Source organism: Lacerta agilis, chromosome 2 (genome assembly GCF_009819535.1).
Source record: "Lacerta agilis isolate rLacAgi1 chromosome 2, rLacAgi1.pri, whole genome shotgun sequence".
NCBI lineage: Eukaryota > Metazoa > Chordata > Lepidosauria > Squamata > Lacertidae > Lacerta > Lacerta agilis.
The window spans coordinates 2,526,206-2,543,056 of NC_046313.1; the positions used below are offsets into that span (position 1 = coordinate 2,526,206).

At 47.8% G+C, this 16,851-nt stretch overlaps 1 protein-coding gene across 1 annotated transcript in view; it reads left to right on the plus strand.

Annotated features, from left to right (window-relative positions):
* ITGA5 (integrin subunit alpha 5) overlaps positions 1–16,851 on the plus strand; it is a 56,586-nt gene that overhangs the window by 19,033 nt on the left and 20,702 nt on the right. Inside the window, exons 9-19 of the mRNA XM_033136985.1 lie at positions 1,216–1,272; positions 2,249–2,301; positions 2,699–2,907; positions 6,344–6,535; positions 8,050–8,095; positions 8,261–8,368; positions 10,352–10,407; positions 13,065–13,219; positions 13,477–13,614; positions 14,149–14,216; positions 16,161–16,311. Of these exons, the coding sequence (XP_032992876.1) occupies positions 1,216–1,272; positions 2,249–2,301; positions 2,699–2,907; positions 6,344–6,535; positions 8,050–8,095; positions 8,261–8,368; positions 10,352–10,407; positions 13,065–13,219; positions 13,477–13,614; positions 14,149–14,216; positions 16,161–16,311 (1,233 nt within the window). The remainder of the gene's footprint in view (positions 1–1,215; positions 1,273–2,248; positions 2,302–2,698; positions 2,908–6,343; positions 6,536–8,049; positions 8,096–8,260; positions 8,369–10,351; positions 10,408–13,064; positions 13,220–13,476; positions 13,615–14,148; positions 14,217–16,160; positions 16,312–16,851) is intronic.

The following is a 16,851-nucleotide window of genomic DNA, read 5'->3' on the forward strand; positions in this document are numbered from 1 at the left end:
CACGGGACCACGAGTTCACGGTGAGCTCAGTAAGATGTTGCCTCACACATGACACGCCAGCCTGTCTTTCCTCCTCGCCCTCTCCTGATCCGGCATCGCTCATCCGCATGTTTGTTGTTGACCCTGTGGGTTGCTATGGTAACAGGTGCATTTCTAAAGATGAGGGAAATGTAGAGGCCCGAAACTGAACAAATCTGAATTCCCTGCGGCCGTTTGGCTGCGGCCAAGAACCAACCCCATGATGTTGTTGCAGCGGTTACTTTGGGCTGCAATTCTCTTCGCCGCTAACATGTGACGTGGCCTTCCTTCCTCCTGGGGCAGCCTTTCTCTCGGTGACCTTGCTGTGACACTCTTAGTCACCCACAGAGCAGTCTGAGAGGAACCTCAGCCCCCACTTCTTGGGCAGAAGTTGTGCTAAGGGCACACTCCCCCCCAAAGCTCCCACAATACGGCACCCGCCAAGTCATTTTCTGCCACACTGGGGGATCCTTCGGGTGAGGTTTACTTCTGCATTCTAAGTTTGGGGTCGTAGTGCAAAACAGATATTTTTACCTCAAAACAGATATTTTTACACCAGGGCTGTTCTCTCTCCCTGCAGGCATCCCCCACAGTAAAGTATTTCTATACTGCCCTCTCATCAAATATCAGGGCAGTGTACAGCAATACAAGAAAGAAAGAAAGAAAGAAAGAAAGAAAGAAAGAAAGAAAGAAAGAAAGAGATTACAAGCAATAATTAAACTGATGACTCAAGAAAATTCTAATCATGCACACATATATAGGCCTGTGTCTGTGAAAAACTGCCTATGTGGATGAAGGAAGGAAAAATGTCCTAGTGATAAGAACAATTAATTTCAGTGATTTGAATAAATTATTAGCATTATTTAAAGAAAAGGTTTCTATTTTGGTAGCCAGGACTCCCCAGCTGTGGAAGGAGAATGAGTACGTGGCCAGAAGAGAGACTCCTAGTTTCTCTTTTCATTCCTGTCAGGAGAAGTTGGGTTGACTCCTTCGCAACAACAAGCCTTCCCCAAGCTGAGTCCTTTGAGTATTGATGAACTATGACTCCCTTCATCCCTGACCATTGACTGTTCTGCCTGGGGATTATGGGAATTGTAATCCAGCAGTGTCTTAGTGGAGGATTCCAGCTGGATCACTTTGGATCAGTCTACATGAGAATGAAGACCTCTTATTTTCTCTTCCTTTCTTTCTTTCCAGGTCACAATTCTAAATGGAAGTGACATTCGGCCCCTGTACAACTTTTCTGGAGAGCAGGTAAATGGCTGCACTGTTCACACTGAAGCCAGGAAAGAGAGTCTTGATGCCACAGCTGGGCTATGCCCAACCTCTGACAGAGGCCCCAGAGCCCTCATGCCAGGCTCCATTGCCACCCCTTACGGTGCCATTCAGGTTGCCACCTGCAGGCCACACCTGCATTAGGGTCTGAGGGTTCATTCCAGGAAAGGACAGGAGGGAGAAATAGGAAGCAAATGATGGTTCCTAAGATCCACTGTGTTTACTGCTCCCATTTCCTCCCCCATCAAAAAACAAAAACCTATCTTTCAGGCTACCTGGGGCCTTAGACAGGATTTTGTCTCTGCTGTGATTCAGTGTATTGAAAGTGCAGGATTTGGACTGACTGAGTGCAGGGTTTTAAATTTGGTTTTGCGTACAGAGTATACCCTGTATGTGCTTATCTGTCTGAACAGAAGTGTTGTTGAACGGCTGGTAGTCAGGGATGATGGGAGTTGTAGTCCGACAGCATCTGGAGGGCTCCCAGTGGGAGAAGGCTGCCTTGGAGAAAGCCAGAAATTTTAGGAACTATCCTGTCTTGGAGGTGTGCAGGTACCATGATGGGTCTGGGGTGCCACCTGCCCTGTACATTTAAAGCAGAATTATGCCACTTTGAACAGTGTAGTTTGCGCTGCGAGTTGCCAGGACATCCCCTAATCCCCTCATAGGGCTACAATTCCCAGAGTTCCATTGTGAGAATTGTAGCTCTGAGAGGGGAAGGGGGGTTTACTAGCCATTCTTGGCCTGCTTAACAAACACACCTCCCAGGATTCTTTGGGGGAAGCCGTGGCCATGAAGATGCTTTCAGTGTACAATGCAGATGTGGCCTGGGTCTGAGGGGAATGTGGGGAGTCAAGAAGAGTCCCGCCCTGAGCAGACAGTCTGTCACGATTGCCGGATGCCTGCCCCATGTTGACACCCTTCAGCCTCACCAGCTGCCTGTCATTTCCCTCAACAGATGGCTGCCTATTTTGGCTATGCTGTGGCTGCCACTGATCTCAACAGTGACAGGTGAGTGTTGAGGAAGGGTGACTGCAGTCACTAGTGTGTGAGAGAGAGGGGGGGGAGAGGGAGAGGGAGAAGAGGGGGGAGGGCTTTCCTCCACACTAGAAGAAGCTGTGGGAATGTTTCGACTATGTTTGAGTTTGGGGAGATTTTGGTGAACATCAAGTGGGCTCTGTCTAGGAAGCAGAGCAGAGAGTTGCCATGGATAGAAGAGGGAAGGGGCACTGCAGACCCCATGGAGATACTCTGGCCATGGTTGAGGAGGGGGGCTATGTGCCTCTAGACCCTGCTGCTCTCCCACTTCCACTAGTGCTTCTCTGAACCCCGACAGCGAGCTGTTTGTACCTTTTGGATCCAGAGTTGGTGATTTGATGGCTCTTTCTCCTCCCACCCCACCATGCAGCCTAGATGACCTACTGATTGGTGCCCCCTTATATATGGAAAAAACAGAAGACGGTCGCGTGCAGGAGGTTGGCAGAGTCTACATCTTCCTGCAACAGCCGTACGGCATGGAGCCAGTGGCGTCGGCCACACTTACTGGTCACCAAGAATTTGGTCGCTTTGGCAGTGCTATCACTCCCCTGGGGGACCTTGACCAGGACGGCTACAATGGTAGGGATCTTTGACAAGGAGATGCAGGGATGGGCTGCCCCAAATATTTGCACCCCACCTTTCGTCAAAAGTTACCAAGTTCCTATCAATTTTCTTGCAAAATCTGAGCATCCATGAGGACATTTTCATTTTATTGCTGTTGCTAAATGTCTGCCCTTTGTTTCTTGAACTTTTTCACTTTGACAGCAGGATTAACCAACAGCTTGTTAGTTCTAGCCTCCCTTTATTTCACAATGCCACACAGACATTGATGCCAGATCCCTGTTCCACTCATAGCAGTTCTCCTGCCCTTCTCAGATTTTTCATAACTGGAGGTTAAAGTACTCTGGTTGATTTGTGGTTTTTTATGAGTTAAAATTGGAAGCCCACCCCCCAATCAATGCCTGCTCACTCCCAAACTGCACCTGCATGTTGCATTGTTCAGGGCACGCTTCCTGAATGGAAGGAGGCCAGTGGAGAGCAGCAGTTTGCACAGAGATGCAACAGGCAGCCCCTTTGGAAATGGCTGTCCCTTTCTTTCCAAGGAGTGGGACTGGACAATCTCGTCTCACCTGATGCAGCAGCACAGTAGCATTGTGGTCCAACTGCATCTGAAGAGCCACAGCTTTAATTTGTTTGCTTTCTTGCAGCACACTAGCAAGCCCTGGGATGTGGTTTTGAATTTGCAGAGTCCTGATCTCATGAGCCATTATATAACTAAAAGTACAGAAGGATCAAGCCCATCATTTTGACATTTGAGCTCATGTACCTTTAACAGTATTCTCTGGTTGGACAGTATTCTCGAAGCTACTAACATGAGTTTGGCCAAACTGCGGGAGGCAGTGAAGGATAGGCGTGCCTGGCGTGCTCTGGTCCATGGGGTCACGAAGAGTCGGACACAACTGAACGACTGAACAACAACAACCTTTAACAGTTGTGTAGATGAGATAATTTAGGCAAGGGCAGCTGTTCAAACCAGTGTGCACTTACTGAATTCCCCCTTTTCTCTACTCAGCTGTTATAGGTGCTGGACCCTTGGTGATCGACTCCCGCATTAGGGAACCTTCTTGTATCATCCAGACAAGTGTCCCACAAAATAACAGAGCAAAGTGGGGGGTCAAGTTTAATGTGGTACATTGAAAGAGGAGGCAGCAATTAGTTCAGCAGAATATGTGTGTCTGATTTGGTTCCCCGCCCTAGACATAGTGTGCATATTCAAGATAGCATACAGTAGATTAATTTTCCTTTAATGTCATAGGCAAATCAGAGGGGCTGCAAAATCTTTAAAGAGCAATGACTCCTCCTGCTCTTTCAGAATACATTTATGAGCAAGGTCTGGATTCTGATCACAGCCAGATGCAACCCAAGACAAAAGTTTTAATAGGTATTTGTGACCCATATTTGTGTATAGTGTAGCTGAATAGGAAAACCCTACATGTGATTCTGCTGCCATCTGCTGGATGAGGTTCATACTACAGGTTTGCATCTTGTGATGTATGTCTGGGCACTACTTGAAGCAGGTACTGAAATTCCTGGTTTCTGCTGCAGCCCTGCACAAGAGAGCTGGCTAAGGCCTGATGCTTTTTTTTCCTCCATTGTTTTAATTTATTGTGTTAAAATATTTCCTTTTGTCTCGCCTTTTAACCCAGAGATTTCTAAAGCAGCTAAGAGGGAAGAGGCAGCAAAAAACTAAAACTAATTGGAGCTGAGTGTGCACTCTTGTGTACGAATCCTGCAAAACCATTTCTGAGCTGCTGTACTGGGGTTCCCTGGGCACAGGAGTTAGGGGGATGAGGGGGTGGAGTGAGAAGAGGTTACTATGTATTTTTATTACATTATTCCCCACCTTTCCTCCAGGGAGCTCAAGGTGGCATACCTGGTTCCCCCTCCTCTTCCAATCCTCACAACAACCCTGTAAGGTGGGTCAGGCTGAGAGATATAGTGTCAGGCCCAAAGTCGTTCAGCAAGCTTCATGGCTGAGTTGCAGTTTGAACCCTGGTCTTCCAGTCCCTGGTCTGACACATCACTATACCATATTGGTTCTCAGTGTGGTTTTCGGTTAGAGTATTAATGGAGGCAGCTTGGGGAATTGGGGGGACAACTCAGCAGAGTGAGAAGGGGGGTCCCTTAATGCAGTTGGGCTCCTTTTTGAAATAAGTGAAGTAAGACACTTTACCATCTAAAGTGGGGAGGGATGGGGGGGGGGGCTCTGTAGGACTAAGTCCAGCAACTCAGTTTACCTAACTGTACCACTGCCAAGAAAGGCTCCGGCGGAATGAGTGGGCAAGACCAAGAGTGGGTCCAACGGTCAAGAAAACCGTTTCTGCATGTGCTGTTGAGGGAAGTGAGGGGCAGGTAGGGCTTGCCCACCTGGGAAGGGAGTCCATCTAGGAGAAGGAACACTGGTCCTAAACCATCACTGCTTTGTGGGGTATCTTCAGGAGAAGAAAAGGCTAAGGATTAAAGCCTACACAAATCTGGAGTGGAGTCTCCTGCAGCCCAAACTTATTGCTCTGCTTTTGTTTGGACCACATCAGCGAGGCTGAGAGTGGGGTCACGTCTGGGCAGCCCAGGACCTCCATACACACTGCCCAGGCTTGCGCCCTGGGGAGGTCATTTCAGTGCTGCTAATGCAGTAGTTGTGACTTCACCCCTGGAGGTGCACTCCATTGTATCTTGAGCCGAACAGATGCCAGCAATATAACCGCTTCCAGTTCTGGTGGTTATAACCCAGTGTGCCCTCCTCTTTCTCAGCCTTTCTGGCCTTCCCCTCAGCTCAGCTCGCAGCTCAGCAGTGGTGATGGCAGTTCCCCTCTGGCTACCTAACTACTACCCCTCTCTCCCTCACCCTCCAACTTGTACACAGGCAAGAGTTATCAGTCACAGCTGGCTGTGCATGTGCTCAAGGGCGCTAGCATGACAACAGTCTCAAGCAAACAGGGGAAGAATTGGTGCCTTTGCTTATCGATGGTGGTTAGTCTGTCCTTTTCCCTTTATTCCAATTGTCACTGCATTGTTGTTGTTTTTTACCCCTGCTAAAAATTCTTTTCTTTAAACAAGCCTGCCCAGACATGTGCATTTGACATGCTGTTTTTAACAGGTAATTGTACTTTGTTATGTCTTTTTTTTAAACTGCTGGTTTTACTTCTGTTTTGAAATGTTTTAGGCCAAGTGGTTTTCAACACATGGGCATTTCTTTAAATGTGTGTTTTGTTTAATGTCAAGGGTGGGGGACCTTTGGCCCTCCCGTGGTTGCTGGACTCCCAACTCCCATCATCCTGACCATTGGCCATGTTTGCTGGGGCAGCTGGAAGTTCAACTCCAGGAGCATCTGGAGGGCCAAAGTTTGCCTGCACCTGTTTCATGCCACCCACTTAAGAGGTGTTTGTGGATCGAGTGGCATCTACGCCTTGTCAAATACCTGAATGAATGCTGACGCTGGAATTTGTTCCTGCAGATGTGGCCATTGGGGCCCCGTTTGGTGGCAAGGAGCAGCAAGGCGTGGTCTATGTGTACAATGGCCGGCCTGGCGGACTGAACCCCAAGCCTTCTCAGGTGTTACAGGGCCACTGGCCAGTTGGCCAGACTCCAGACTTCTTTGGCTTCTCCATGCGTGGGGCGAAGGATCTGGATGGAAACGGCTACCCAGGTGAGGACTGAGTGTGAAACCACAAGAAAGACTGCAATGGGGCATCTAAAGCATCAAAGAGCCGTAGCTTATCTTTGGTAGCTTTGCATGGATGAGGTCCCAGGTTCGGTCCCAGCTCTTCCTAGCTAAAGGCAGAAATCGAAAGGGGCCCAAGCAAACTCTTTATCCTATAGAGCAGGTTTAGCCAGTGGGGTGCCCTCCAGAAGTTGTTGGACTCCCAAGTCCCCACCAGCCCCAGACAGTGTCGCCCAATGGCATTGGCCAGGGATGATGGGACTCATCGTCCAGCAATATCTGGAGGGCACTCTGTTGCCTGACCCCGATACAGTACAATATGGTTCTCTGTGCAATTGTGTAACAGCTTAAGGAAGCTCAGATATTATACAGTCGTACCTCGGGTTACGTCCACTTCGGGTTATGTTTTTTCGGGTTACGTACTCCGGTAACCCGGAAGTGTTTTTCGATGCATGCGCGGTCCACACATGCACAGAAGTGTTCTGCGCAGTCTGCACAGTTCGCGCATGCGCAAAGCATGATATCGCCATTTGGGTTACGTACTTTTTGGGTTACGAACGGCACCCCAGAGCCAATTAAGTACGTAACCCGAGGTACCACTGTACACAAGTGGGATCTGCAAGAAAATGTTGCCGCATGGAATGCTCCTGTTCACTGTATCAGCCAGCCAGCCACACTCTCTAGGATGCCCCAATGCTGTTCCTCCCACCTGGGTTCGCATTCCACCCCCTTCTGAAACAGTCAGCATTCTGTAGCCACCGAGCACGCTCAGTCCTCACTGAACTGCCTGAGGTTTCTTGCAGCTTTAGTGGTTTTTATTTTAAGATTTTTGTGCTCCTGATACCTCCCTCGTGCATGCTTGGTGCCGTTTTGGCTCTGTAGGCAGCGGCACTCAAACCCTGAATGTTGGAAATAGAGGGAATTATTCTATTCCTGATGATTGATCAGATAATCCGACAGCCAGTTTGGGCATCTTGTATCCTAAGGAGCATGTTAACATCCAGTATAAATATAGCTCTTCAGGGAGGCAGCCCCCAGAATGCTCTCAATGGCAGAGTGAAAGCAAGAAAGTGTCCCAGTGGTATTGTAAAAAGCCCTCTGCAATGGCATTTATAAACACCCACTTTATAATGAGCATTTAATATCAGGTCTCCAAAGAGACTTTCACTTGAAGGGCAGTAGTCATGCAAGGAGGCTACCACCCTTGTATAAGTTCATGTGGTCCATTGACACCAATCTTCCCAAAACTTGGGCACTAACCAGGCAGCTGTTGATTTGGCCTTATCTCAGAGGGCTTTGCAAGGAAGATCAAGAAAGGAGGCTGCCTCTGAGAAACAATAGGCATGGGGGGGGGGGCTTCCAGGCCAAAAGAATGTGACACACAAGCAGCTTTGAGCTAAGTTTCTCTTTTGAAACCAACCCCTGGAGAATGGTATCAAAATCTGCAACAAGATAGTTATTATTGCCTATCCGCTACTTTCTCTCTCTCCACCCTGCAGATCTGATTGTGGGAGCCTTTGGAGTGGACACAGCCCTGGTTTACAGGTAGGCATTGTGCATAGGGATTGTGGATGGGGATGCAGACAAATGCATCTCCCCACCCCCTTGATTTGGGAGAGAAGAGTCTGAAGGGTTCAGAAAGATAGGTGAAATGGTAAACACATCACAGTTATTTCCCTCCCTCCCTCCCTCTCTTGCCTACCTTCACAGGGGCCGTCCCATTGTTCATGCAAGCGCCACTCTCAGCATCTTCCCCAACATGTTTAACCCTGAGGAGAGAGCTTGCACCCTAGAGGGCACCGGAACCCCTGTTGCTTGGTGAGTGATGTTGAAAGGAAACCACAGTGGAATGTACAGTCCTGATGGTCCCCAAGTGACGGTGGCAACTGTAGCTCTGTTGGCCTTATTCTGAGCTACAATTCCCAGTCTTCCGGGGTAAGCCATAGGAAAGGACCCTAGCTCAGTGGTAGAGCACATGCTCTGCACACCAAAGGTCCCATGTTCAACCCCTAGTATCTCCTGGTAGGACTGGGAAAGAGCCCTGTGCGAAACTCTGAAATAGGCTTCTGCTGGTCAGTGTAGATCACACTGCGAGGGTGTGTGGCCTGATTTGGTGTCCGGTAGCTTCCTATGTTCCTGTGGCAGGTAAGCCATTTCAAAAGCAGTGTCTTTCCACACAGAGTAAAGGAGTATCACGAGCGAAAGCTCCCTACCTCTCACCAGGACACTTTCTGGTGTTTACCCGATGGGAGAAAGAGAAGAGTCCCATGTGGACAAGCCCTAAGAGAGCTATGACTGTTAGATCCATCTGAGATCAGTGCCGGGGCTTATCTCTCAGTAAGGAAGTCTTAGGACAGGAGGCCTTTTACTATTAAACCTGCACTAGCATGTGCATCCTGGTGTCTGCTTTTTTAAATGGTATACTACTGTAGGAGTGTTAAAAAACCCCAACAGTTTGTAAAATTCCAGAAATACTTAAAATGTGGGGAGCTGTCCTTTTCAAAAACAATGTCCATGGACCTACATATTAGTGGGCAGCAGTGCTGGGAACTGGAAGGAAGCCCCCCCTGTGGGTGCTTGTAGCAGCCGTCATAACCGAAGAGCTGCTACTGTTACCTAGAGGCTTCTGACCACATGGAACCTCATTCGCAGGCTCCTGCTTGAACAAACCCCCAGGAGCCCTTACCTCCGTGCTGGCACTAAAACTCATTCACTCCAGGCAAAGCGGAACCAGGAAGCAGATATTCTTGTGACATTTTACAGCAGAGGTGAAATAAGCTGTCACAATGGAGGTCGGTTTCATGTGGTCTCCATGTGACAAAAATAACATGTGCCTTCCAGATTTGCTCCAGCTAAGAAGGGGCTGTATTGATCCTCTAGCTATGAAAGGGGCCCGGGGGGGGGGGGTATTTATGAACTGAGTTTTTCAGTTGCTCAGCAACTGGAGAGAAGTGGGGGTTGCCCTGGCCACCTGCCCAACTTGACTATGAATGGGTGATTGTAATAGGCTGGTGACCCAGCTGGGACCACATGGCTGGGAGGAGAGGCTGAGTCATCCAGACAGGAACACACACCCCAACCACCACCACCCCACAATCACATGTTAGCTGCACTCCCCCCACCCCAACTGTTGCGTCAAGAGAATCTGCCTCTTGAATGAGCTTCCCTTTCCACACCTAGAACAGTTGCCCTCAGGCCTCTGCATTTCAGTTTGTGCTGCCTTGGAACACCTGTGTCCCTGGAACAAGGCCCAGATTCCCTTTGCTGGCCCGTCCCGTTTCCTTCCTAGCAGAACTGACAGAACCTGGCACACCTTTCCTATCCCCATAGACACCCCTTTTTGAAATATGTGGCATTCCTGCGTGCCACTGGTTCTCCTCTATCTCCCTCCCCCTAAAGTTGTGTTTCAACTCCATCTGCATCAGAAGGCACCTATCCAGAGCACCAGCCTGCTTTCCTGGCAGTGATTTCCTTTTTTATAGCACCATAGGGCTTTACAGTGATTAACCTCCCAAGCAATCCTTTGAGGTAGGCCCTTAACAAGGAATAACCAAGGTTTCAGGACTACAACTCCCATCAGCCAATTGGCCATTCCAGCTGGGGCTGATGGGATTTGGAAGGCACCATGTTGGCTACTCCTGCCCTTAAATAATGTCATTCTACTGTAGTGGAGATGTGAGTGAGCCCCAAGGATCTGAACCCAGGGCATTCACATTCCAATTTGACCCTCCCTAGATTGCACTGCCTTTCACTGGTATTTTACAATGGTTCATTGCTCCCCCCTTTCTCCCATGTCAACAGCATCAACCTCAGCTTTTGTCTGAATGCATCTGGGAAACATGTGCCTGACTCCATTGGTGAGTAATACGGGGAAGGAGTAGCGTCCATGCCACTGACAAGCGTTGACATCAAGAAGTTGTCTCAGAGTCTAGCACAGCTGGTCCACAGGCATCTGGTTGACCACTGGGAGAACTGCATGTTGGGCTAGAGGAGGCCTTTGGCCTGATCCAAAGGGCTCCTCTTATGTTCCTTCAGCATCAAGGAGGCCTTGGAGTTAGGCCAAGATCAGCTGGAGGTCAAGCCAAGTTTTCAGATTCTGGGACCCAGAAGCCGGAACAGAAAGCATGGTGAAAGCTAAAGGCTACACAGCAAAGATGGGGAACCTTGGCCCTGCAGATGTTGCTGGACTCCACCTCCCATCACCCCCAGGCAGAATGGCCAATGCTCGGGAATGATGGGAGATGGAGTCCAGCAACATCGAGAGAGGCACTGGACTGGAGCCAACAGGGAGCCTACAAGGTGCCTTGTGGCTCAGGCATGACTTAGAGGAGCAAGGCCCAGAGCGGGGCTGGCTCACCGTTTCTGGCCCAAGGGGGGCATTCACTTATTTGGTCAGCCCTCTAAGGCCACATCCCAGTGGTGGTTGTGGCCAACAATCCATCCCCCCCCCTCTCTCTCACAAACACACACAATTTCCATTGCTAGTTTCCGTGCCTTCCTCTAGTTATCTGAATAGGATTTGATTATGAGTAAGGCTAATGAGAACCTTTGTAGTTTAATTTTATGGGAAACAGCCGATTATTGGATTTTTAAATTATCATTTTAGTAGCTGCAGCGATGTTTTTCTTTTCAAGATGAAGATGCTGTGTTTCATTGCTTCAAGCCACCTCAGGCACAGTTATATATATTTTATATTTTAATAAGGCAGAATGAAAATCAGATGAAGTATGCTAAAGAGCTCGGTGAGTGTGAAAGGGGGAGGTGCGTTTCTAATAGATTTTTAAAATGTCCGTTTCTGGCTCCCTATAAACATTTAGTTTCCACAGAGTTTTACATTTTCTGTGGGAAGTGGATATGCCTTTCTCGCTCCTTGTGTTAGATTGATCTTTTGTCAGCTTGAGGTGATCAGTATTCCCAGAAAGATTTATATTAATATTTTCATTGAAATAATTTCAGTTATAAAAAGTCATACAAGAAAAAAAGGAGAAGTGAAGGGGGGGGAACAAAGATGTGTATAAGAAAGAAAAATATACAAAAATGTAATATATTCCCATGCATTCTTATATAAATTGATATAGTTATCCTAATACAGTACAGTGGTGCCTCGCTAGACGAAAATAATTCGTTCTGCAGGTGTCTTCGTAGAGCGATTTTTTTCGTCTTGCGAAGCACCAATGCAAACCGCTAGTTTTCGCTAAAAATAAATAAATAAAAAAATTCGTCTTGCGAGGCAGCCCCATTGACTTTTTCGTCTTGCGGGGCAGCCTTCCGCTAGTGAATGCCATTCGTCTAGCGAGTTTTTCGTCTAGCGAGGCATTCGTCTAGCGGGGCACCACTGTACCTTTATAGATGTTAATAGCCTGCTACGTTCTGTATAAACTCATTCCAGATGTTGTCATATTTATCCAAACAAAGTCTGTGTCAGTAAGCCGTCTGTTCGTAAGTTGCAAGTGTTGTCATATTGTTGGTCCATTGTTTACAGGGTACCATATCTTTGTTCTTCCACTTCATCAGTATCAGTCTCTTGGCCACCATTAGGGTGCCTAGAATCCATTATCGTTGCCCTATTGTTAATTTCCATACAATAGATATATAATTCAAAAGAATATTCTCCGCTGAAAGATTTTACTTTTCTGCACAGCACTTTCTCCCAAAATTTGGTGCATATAGAACAATGTTCAAACATATGTTTCATGGAGGTATTGTCCTTGTCACAGTTCCAACACAGAGCTACCTTTTTTTATACAACCATAAAGGAGTCCAATAGATTCTAAATATTATTTTCTGTTGTATAAATCTTAATTTAAGATCCATTGATACCTTAGATATTGAGGCTAAAGCACTTTCCCACTGTCTGGGTCGTATTGAAAGTTTCAATTCTATATTTCAATCATTTCTTAAAGTCTGCATATTGAATTTATTGTTAATAAATATCTATAAAAAGTAATTGCTGACTTTTCAGTTTTGAGCGAGTTGTCCAATTGCTCCAATATCTCGGAAGCTGAGGGGGCTGCCAGCCCAAACACACTTGTTAGCAGATGTTGTAATTTAATATATTATGCCTGCAAAAGTTTCAGGGCTGCTTTGTTTGCAGTTGATGGTTGCCTTTTAACTTCCTGCTGAAATTCCATAATGCTTCATACTACAAATGTTCCAGTGGATTGTGGTTGTGGAGTTTGTCCCACTTACTTTGTGCTACAGTGCAAGAGTGTCCCTTCCAGATGCCAAAAATACTGTAACTCTGAGGGAGCATCGCAGAACAATTAATAAAGCAGAACGATGTTTGGGTGGTCTGGTATAAATCCACCTCTATTATTGCATTAGCCTGCAAACAACCAAAGCATCAGTCTGAGCCCTCCCTGACTGCCATTTTGCTAAGAAACCAAGAGTTATATCTTGTGGGTGATCAGTACTTCTTCTGGGACTGATGTGGGAGCCCCTCTTGGGCTGAGTTCTGGGGCATGGTGCTATCACATCTCAGCTGACCCCATCTTCTTCTCTCCTACATGTGTAGGGTTCAATGTGGAGCTGCACCTCGACCACCTCAAACAGAAAGGGGCAGTGAAGAGAGCGCTCTTCCTGCGTTCCCGCCAGCCCCACCTAGTCGAGACCCTCCAAATCCGCAACGGCGCCAACTCTGAGTGCCGCGAGATGAAGATCTACCTCAGGGTGAGTCTCTGTCTGTGCCCACAAGCGCTGCCTTCTTCTCTTGGGTGTGGCTGTTCTCCAGCATATTTCTGCACTTCATTGCAAGGAGAGTTTTTGTGCAGGGGTGGCTGCACCTGCGACTCCACTGCAGCCCTCGCAGTTCAGCTGAAGAGTCAGAGGAGCATCCGTCACCCCATGGCGCAGCAAGCATTTCTCTGCAGCATGGGATCCATGTCCTTGGTGCCTTATTCCCCCCCCCCCTCCGTCTCTTTCTCCAGAACGAGACTGAATTCCGCGACAAGCTCTCCCCCATCCACCTGTCCCTCAACTTCTCGCTGGATCCAGAGGCCCCGCAGGACGCACACGGTCTGCAGCCCATCCTCAACTACCTCACGCACAACCACATTGAACAGAAGGTACTCTCGGGTTGGAGGATTGCTCAGCAGTCGCTCCCAGCATTCCATGAACACAAGTTTGGTGCTATGGGATACAGAAGGGGCTTCTCTCCTCCTTGGCAGGGTAGACTGCAGTGCAGCGACACTCAGCCTTTCGGGAAAGACAATAGCATGTAAGGTCTACAAGACAGGGAAGCCTAATGCCCTTTGTCTAGAATATGTCACTATTCATTCCAGGAAGAATTGCAGGCTGTCCAGCAGTTAATGGTCACTTTCAAAACACTACAGCTGAGAAGTAGTAGCTCAGTCTTGGGCTCAATGAGAAGCCAGAATTCCGGGACTCGGCAAGGATCTTTTCCCTGCCTGCACAGGAGGAGACGGGAAGCATGCAAACCCAAGACTCACTGCAGCTCATGAACATGGTTTAGCTGTTCAACCAAATACAGCTTTTGTCGTTTTGTAGCTTATGTTATGTCAGCATAGTATTGGTTAACGTGATCCTTTTAGTGTCGGCAAACAGGCAAAGAGGTGTTTTTGTCTTTTTCTGCCCACCAGGCCCAGATCCAGCTGGACTGTGGTGAAGACAATGTCTGTGTCCCTGACCTTCAGCTTGACGTTTTTGGGTAAGGCTCTCTCTCGCCTCGCTCTGTGGCATCACAAACATGGAAGATGCCAGGCAGTTTGGGTGCTATTTGCATTCTGTTGCTTTATCCACCACCCAAGATATTCAGGCAGATCCCCACTCCCCCTTGCGTCCTCGTTACGCATGTTGAACCCTTTGCTTTTGTGGATTCAGGGAGGGGTTGCAGCTCTGCAGAAGTCCTGATCTCCCTCCTTTCCCCCAGGGGTCTACTCTCTTGCTAATCAGATATTCCCTCTTACCAGCGCGCCCACGTGGGAACACCAGAACATGCAATGCAATGCAATACATGCACACCTTTGGCATTGGGGGGTTGGGGAGCAGTGATTTCCCTCAGTCAGAAGGGTTCCCCTTCAGCAGTTTGGTTCCCTCTGCTGTTGTAAAATGGAAGTGCAACTGGACGGGATAAAAAGATGGCCCAAAACCATGCTCTTCTTCTTACCCTCAGCAGCGGCTCCTGCTTCTCTGCTGTCAGCTGATCTCTCTTGTGCCTTTCCCATCTAATAGCACATGGACATAGATTATGTCACTTCTTGTGTTGTGTCAGCAGCATCTTGCACACTGCTTGTCCATATATGTTGTTGTTCAGTCGTGTCCAACTCTTCGTGACCCCATGGACCAGAGCACGCCAGGCCATATATAAATGTTTTTAAAAGTAAGCTTTCTAATAATAGAGTAGTGTAAAAGAATAAGAATTGCAAAAGGCGTTGTATGAACAGAAGCAAGCTATGAATTAAGGGGAGGGCATGTGTTCATCCAGGACCAACAACCCCTTCCTATCTGAATCTGTCTGCAATCAGTGGGGTGGGCTGTAACTCCATGGAAGAACATCTACTTTGCATTATGCCTCTGAATCCCAGTTGCTGGGAATCCTGGGTCGGGGGGTGGATAGTTGCACTTGCGCTTGCGTCCTGCTTGCAGGCTTCCCACAGGCATCTGGTTGGTCACTGTGAGAACAGGATGCTGAATTAGATGAGTCATTGGGCTGATCCAGCAGGACTCTTCTTTTGTTCTTCTGCATGCAGAAGATCCAACCCCCAGCGTCTCCAGGCAAGGCGGGGAGAAACTCCCAGAAGAGCCTGGAGAAGTTCTGCTGGCAATCAGTATAGACGTTGCTGAAGTGGGCCAGTGATCTGACTCTGTAGAAGGTAGCTTCCTACCTTCCTAGGGATCCTGCTGAACACATTCAGTCCCCTTTTCCTACATTAACATTGCAGGGTGCAGAGACTTGAGATCTTAGTTAAGCAAATGCTAAACACTCGGTATTGGGTGCATTCAAGATGCTTCTGTGATAACCACAAGGAATGCTCTTAGAGGCCTTTGTTATGGGAATATGTGTATATATATATATATATATATATATATATATATATATATATATAATCACTAGTATTAAGGACAAAATAGGTACTCCTTTTAGTGCAGAGAGACCCAAGTCTGGCATTCACACTGAACATACAGGCCCATTTTCATTTATGATCCTGTGTATAATGTGAGCTGGCCAGAGGGGTAGGGAAATAGCTGGATAGCTCAGTCAGTAGAGCATGCAACTCTTAATCTCAGGGTTGTGGGTTCAGTCCCCGTGTTGGGTGGAAGATTCCTGCATTGCAGGGGGTTGGACTAGATGGCCCTCGTGGTCCCTTCCAACTCTGCAATTCTATGAATCTACCTGAGGCACTTCTGGGACTCTCCAGTCCTCTTTGTTCCATATATCAGTCCTAAATGAAGGATGGAGGAGAAACCGAATACAGTTTTTGCCATTGGTTTTTTAAGTTCAAAGTGATATAAGCTTCATGTGTGAAAACAACCAGAATTGCATGGTCTGAAATGGCTGCTCTCTGTGTTGTGCCTCCTAAAAATGGGCATCCCTGGATCTTCGCTGATATGTGTGTGCACTCATTCTCCTTCTTTGCTGGGTCTGTTGCAGGGACCACACCGTTGTCTACCTGGGAGACAAGAATGCGCTGAACCTCACCTTCCACGCCCAGAACCGTGGTGAGGGTGGTGCTTATGAGGCAGAGCTCCATGTTACCATCCCACCGGAAGCAGACTACATGGGGGTTCTGCGGAATCACGGGGTACGTGCCTCCACTGGGGGGGGGGGAGACCTCATCCTCCCGCAGGCAAATTGCCTTGCAACCCCTCCTGGCCCAGGGGTGTGTGAACGTAATGAAGAGGCTGTCCTTTCCCAAAGCTTGGAACTGAGATCCCTCCCCACAAGCACAATTCTGAATTTTTGGGAAAGCAGATATATGATGGTGGGTTCCTGCGTCTGATCATTTTTAAAGGAGAAGAAGAAGAGGAAGCAAGTTTATACCCTTTGTGGGTTTTTGAAATAACATAGGAAGCGCTTTTGCAAAAAGGTCTAGTCCTCATGGGGTAGAATGTCTGTGGATATATCTATGCTAGAAATTGATAATAGGTTTTGCAGCTGCAACTATCATGGCCCCCTCTTGAGGGATCCAGAGAATGCCGTTATGGTGAGGCTGCAATGCTTGATTGCTTAGATTGGTATATTACAATGCTCTCAAATTACTTTTTAATTTTAAAAAAAAAAATTGTCCCTGATTTCCTCAGAGAGCAGACTTTCTGAGTCAACCTGTGGGTGGGGCTGGGAA